Source organism: Marmota monax, unplaced genomic scaffold (genome assembly GCF_021218885.2).
Source record: "Marmota monax isolate L192 unplaced genomic scaffold, Marmota_monax_Labrador192_F-V1.1 WCK01_AAM20220418_F8-fsc00121, whole genome shotgun sequence".
Lineage (NCBI taxonomy): Eukaryota > Metazoa > Chordata > Mammalia > Rodentia > Sciuridae > Marmota > Marmota monax.
Window position 1 is genome coordinate 2,796,077 of NW_026693351.1, and position 4,807 is coordinate 2,800,883.

General features: G+C 59.0%; 1 protein-coding gene across 1 annotated transcript; it reads left to right on the plus strand.

Annotated features, from left to right (window-relative positions):
- Nucleotides 1–255: 255 nt before the first annotated feature.
- Nucleotides 256–4,505, plus strand: En1 (engrailed homeobox 1). Its single transcript, XM_046456820.1, has 2 exons — nt 256–1,144; nt 4,189–4,505. The coding sequence occupies exons 1-2, from the start codon at nt 256–258 to the stop codon at nt 4,503–4,505; spliced, it is 1,206 nt and encodes a 401-aa protein (XP_046312776.1).
- Nucleotides 4,506–4,807: the final 302 nt, after the last annotated feature.

Below are 4,807 nucleotides of genomic sequence, written 5' to 3' on the forward strand. Positions count from 1 at the left end.
GCCAAGTGTCTACATTATCTGGATGTCTACAAATTAGAGAGAGGGAGAGACAGCGAGATCTATCTGCTCGATAAGAGCAAGCGATCCAGGCCAGACGCCTGGGCTTTTTTTCCTGCACCCGCCCCGAGCCTTCGCTGAGGCTTCGCCTGCCTCCTTCCTCGGCGCACCCCCACGGGCCGCTGGCAAAGTGGGGTGGGGAGCGAGGCGGGGGGGGCGGGGGCCGGCGCGGCGGCCGGGGCGGCGGGGCGGCCGAGCATGGAAGAACAGCAGCCGGAACCTAAAAGTCAGCGCGACTCGGGCCTCGGCGCGGCGGCGGCGGCGGCGGCCCCGGGCGGCCTCAGCCTGAGCCTCAGTCCCGGCGCCAGCGGCAGTAGCGGCAGCGATGGAGACAGCGTGCCCGTATCCCCGCAGCCCGCGCCCCCCTCGCCGCCCGCCGCGCCCTGCCTGCCGCCCCTGGCCCACCACCCGCACCTCCCCCCGCACCCCCCGCCCCCGCCGCCGCCGCCGCCGCAGCATCTCGCGGCGCCTGCTCACCAGCCGCAGCCCGGGGCCCAGCTGCACCGCACTACCAACTTTTTCATCGACAACATCCTGAGGCCGGATTTCGGCTGCAAAAAAGAGCAGCCGCCGCCGCAGCTCCTGGTGGCGGCGGCGGCGGCGGCCGGAGGAAGCGCAGGAGGAGGAGGCCGGGTCGAGCGTGACAGAGGCCAGACTGGCACAGGTAGAGACCCTGTCCACCCGTTGGGCACGCGGGCGCCGGGCGCCGCCTCGCTCCTATGCGCCGCGGACGCGAACTGTGGCCCACCCGACGGCTCCCAGCCCGCCAACACCGCCGGCGCGGGCGCGTCCAAAGCCGGGAACCCGGCTGCGGCGGCGGCGGCGGCGGCGGCGGCGGCAGCGGCCGTGGCAGCGGCGGCGGCAGCAGCAGCAGCCGCCAAGCCCTCGGACAGCGGCGGCGGCGGCAGTGGAAGCGGCGCGGGGAGTCCTGGCGCACAGAGCGCGAAGTACCCGGAGCACGGCAACCCTGCCATCCTACTTATGGGCTCAGCCAACGGTGGGCCCGTGGTCAAAACTGACTCACAGCAGCCCCTCGTCTGGCCCGCCTGGGTCTACTGCACTCGCTACTCGGATCGTCCGTCTTCTGGTGAGTACCCAAACCGGGGCTTCGCTGTGCCTTCCGGTCCCGCCGGTCGCCCCCAGAACCACAAGCCGCCGCGCTGGGGAGAACAAACCCAGCTTCAGGCGCTCTCCTCTCGCAAGCCCGATTCCTCCTCCTTACCCCGGTGCCAGCCACATCCGAATGTGTCCACATCTGTGATCCTGGCCTCTGAGTCCACCACCCGGGAAACTACAGTTCCTGGCATGGGAGGTCTGGATCCTTTGATTTTTGAACTCTGAGCCCCTGGGGCCTTCTTTTGTGTTTTACCTTTATTATTCTTAAGAAAGATGTACAATTAGTCATTGATTTTTTTCTTACAAGGAAAGGAGTGTTTAGAGCTAGCGGGAAGACAGGCCTAGTGATTTGGGTCTGATTTCCACCAGTCTGGTCCGGTAGAGGAAGGCTTTGACTGGGGAACGCTTTGGCCAGAGAAATAATATTCGCTGCCTGTTCTTACAGACAAAAACATAATCTCGATATATTCTGCAGAGAGTCCATTTACATAGATGGAGACAGATATGGGGAAACACAGGAAGGGAGAAGAAGACATTGCACGCCATCCTCCTCTTTCAGTCAGGTTGCAAAAGAGTCGGATCCGGGTGGGTAGAATCCAGTGAAAGGCAGTTATCAGGAAGGTGCTCTCGGGGCCTCGGGTTCTTTGGGAGCTGACAGACAGTGGGAAAGGAGAGAAAGCAGGTCCGGCTCAGGCTTGAAAGCAGGGCGAAGGACAGGAGAGCCGGCCTCTCCAGCAGTTTCTCCGCGGCCTTGCGTTTTCCTTCTTTCATTCCGTCCTTCTGAACATCTGCCATTTAGCAGATTTAGGCCAGCCACGAGCTGGAGCTGGTTTTTCTGGGCTCTTCTTCCACTCTTGTTCGGTGTCCCCTTGCGTTTGGCCAGCTCAAGGCCAAGACCTGCCCTGGGACAGAAGCTGGGCCCCGGAAAGGAGACCAAGGCCTGCCAGACACACTGGGCCCGGCAGCGCCTTGGAGACCAGTGGGGGCCACTAAGAGAATAGTAGGGGCTCTGGCCCATGATCAGGATTTTAGGAACCCGGGGTCTGCCAGGGGGCCAGATACAGCCTAGCTACGTTCTTTTCTGGCTGGTCTCTTGCCGCGGTACTACCGCCGGCCAGGCGCGGATCGATGAGCGCTATCAGCCCCCGCCATCTCGAGCCCCGTTATTGACACGTCGGGCTCCCTGAACCTCCGAAAAGCTGCTTTGATTGACTCGCCTGATGGATAGAGTGATTGAGCTGTCAGGCTGTGTGGCTTGGTCTGGCCGGGAGGCTACGATTTTATTACAAGTGTCCGTGCCTCTGCGCACACACACATACACAACACTCCAACATGCCCCAGACGCACCGCGCGCAGTGGGGCCTTTCTGGGGATGTACACGTTTCCTGGGCCATCTCTGCCCGCTCAGCTAATTACTAATCTAAACCCCAGTCCTGCTCTGGAGGGGGCCTTGTCTTTGTTTGTGATGGCTTTCCTTCTCATGGGCCTGGACAGGTAGAGGACCTGATCTTTCTCCTGTCTGGGCAGTTCAGGGGGATGATCCCCAAGCTAGACCTGAGTCACTACAGTCTGCTTAGGCCTGAACTCTTTGTCATAGGACAGCTGGTGATCCCAGACAGTAGCCTGCCCCACGAGCCAGCTGCCCATCTTACCCCTCTGTCGCTATGTTTGGAGATGCTGGCAAAGACCCTTCTTTCCTGACAGTTTTAGAGAGTAACAGGCCTGACAGGGACTTAACTTGTATGCTCCTGTAACCAAGACAGGGCCCAGCAAGTCCATGCCAGGAGACCTGGACACAGAAGTCACAGGACACAGGTGTAGGCTATCCAGGGACAGACCAGAAGATTCAACTTCTGGGTCTCCTTCCATTCTCCAGGGCTGGACACCATAGCAGCCCTCTTTTCAGACTGTCATTGGAGGGAGACTTTACTTTTCTGGGAGTTTTCCTTCATGGGCTTCTTACCACCAAGTCATAGAGCAGATTGCTCTAAAGATTGTCTGTCACCATCTTTCTGCCCCTGTTTTGCTCATGGACTGGGAAATGGATATGATCTCCTTTGCAAATGGCATCCATGGGCAGAGAAAGCGAGTCTGGCCTATTTCTGTTATTCAGGAGTTTTTGATCCTAAAATTGCAGTATGCGGGTTCGAAGAAGAGAGGAAGGGACCTTCCTGTGTAGCTGGGTGGAGGAATGGAAAGGGCTCTCTTTTTCTTGTTGGTATTATCCAAGAAGCAAAACAGAGTACCCCCTCCCATGAAGGGCCTCTGCAGTTGAGTGAAGGCCTCTTCTTTCCCTTCAGAGGGAAAGGAGCAGTCAGTGTCTCCCACCTGCCCTAGAAAGTGTTTCTTTTAGGCCATAGAGAAAGAAGAGGAGGCACAGAACAGACATCAAGTTCTTTGGAGCTGGGAAACCTTCTCACAGCCTCTTCCCTGTCCCCTTATTCTCCGGTCAATGGCTACAAGCGCGCATTGTCTCATTATAGGTGCCTCCATGTATGTAACTTGTTTAGAAAGAAAGGAAGATGAGTTTGCAGGCCGGTCATCCCCCACCAGAGCCTGTCCTTACTGCCCCAATCCTTTTAACTCCAGGGCTGAGAAAATAGTAGGCCTCTGACCTCCAACTGTGGCTAGGCAGTATGGGGCTTCAAATCTCTATCTTGGATTCCTGCCTTCTTGGCCAGGAAGTGCTGTGATTTAAGCCTGTCCCCGGATTCTTCTGTTCTGAATTAGGATGTGGGGTGCACCTACAACCTGGGCTAGTTTTCCTCCCTGGCACTTTTGCACCATTCCCCAGAAAGGTACCCATAGACCTGAGTGGTTCAGCAAAGGGCTCTTCGATGGAGGGATTGGCCAGGCGGGAGGGAGCTGGTGATCCAGCAGGGCCTCCGGATCACCCCGGAAGCACGGGGCTAGATCCCGGCTGGGCTCTGCCATTCTCACGGCTTCCTCTGCCCTCTCCCCCCCTCCCCTCTGCCCTTCGTCCCCACCCCCACCCGGCCCTCTCCGCCGCTGCAGGTCCGCGCACCAGGAAGCTGAAGAAGAAGAAGAACGAGAAGGAGGACAAGCGGCCGCGGACGGCCTTCACGGCGGAGCAGCTGCAGAGACTCAAGGCGGAGTTCCAGGCGAACCGCTACATCACGGAGCAGCGGCGGCAGACCCTGGCCCAGGAGCTCAGCCTCAACGAGTCCCAGATCAAGATCTGGTTCCAGAACAAGCGTGCCAAGATCAAGAAAGCCACAGGCATTAAGAACGGCCTGGCGCTGCACCTCATGGCCCAGGGACTGTACAACCACTCGACCACCACGGTCCAGGACAAAGACGAGAGCGAGTAGCTGCGGCCGGCCGGGGCCGCGCGGTTCGGGCCGCCGCGCCCCGCGCCCCCTCCTGGCACCGCCGCCTCTGCCTCGCGGGCCCAGCGCCTGGGGAGAAATGATCAGCGCAAAGGAGGGAGGGAGCAACAGGGAAGAGAGACCGAGAGAGACAGACAGACAGAGAGAGATCCTCAGAGTGGACAGCCACGTTTGAACGAAAAACATTTTTGAAAAGGGAGAAAGACTCGGACAGGTGCTATCGAAAAAAAAATATGATCTATTCTCTATTCACAGTATAAGGGACGAAACTGCGAACTCCTTAA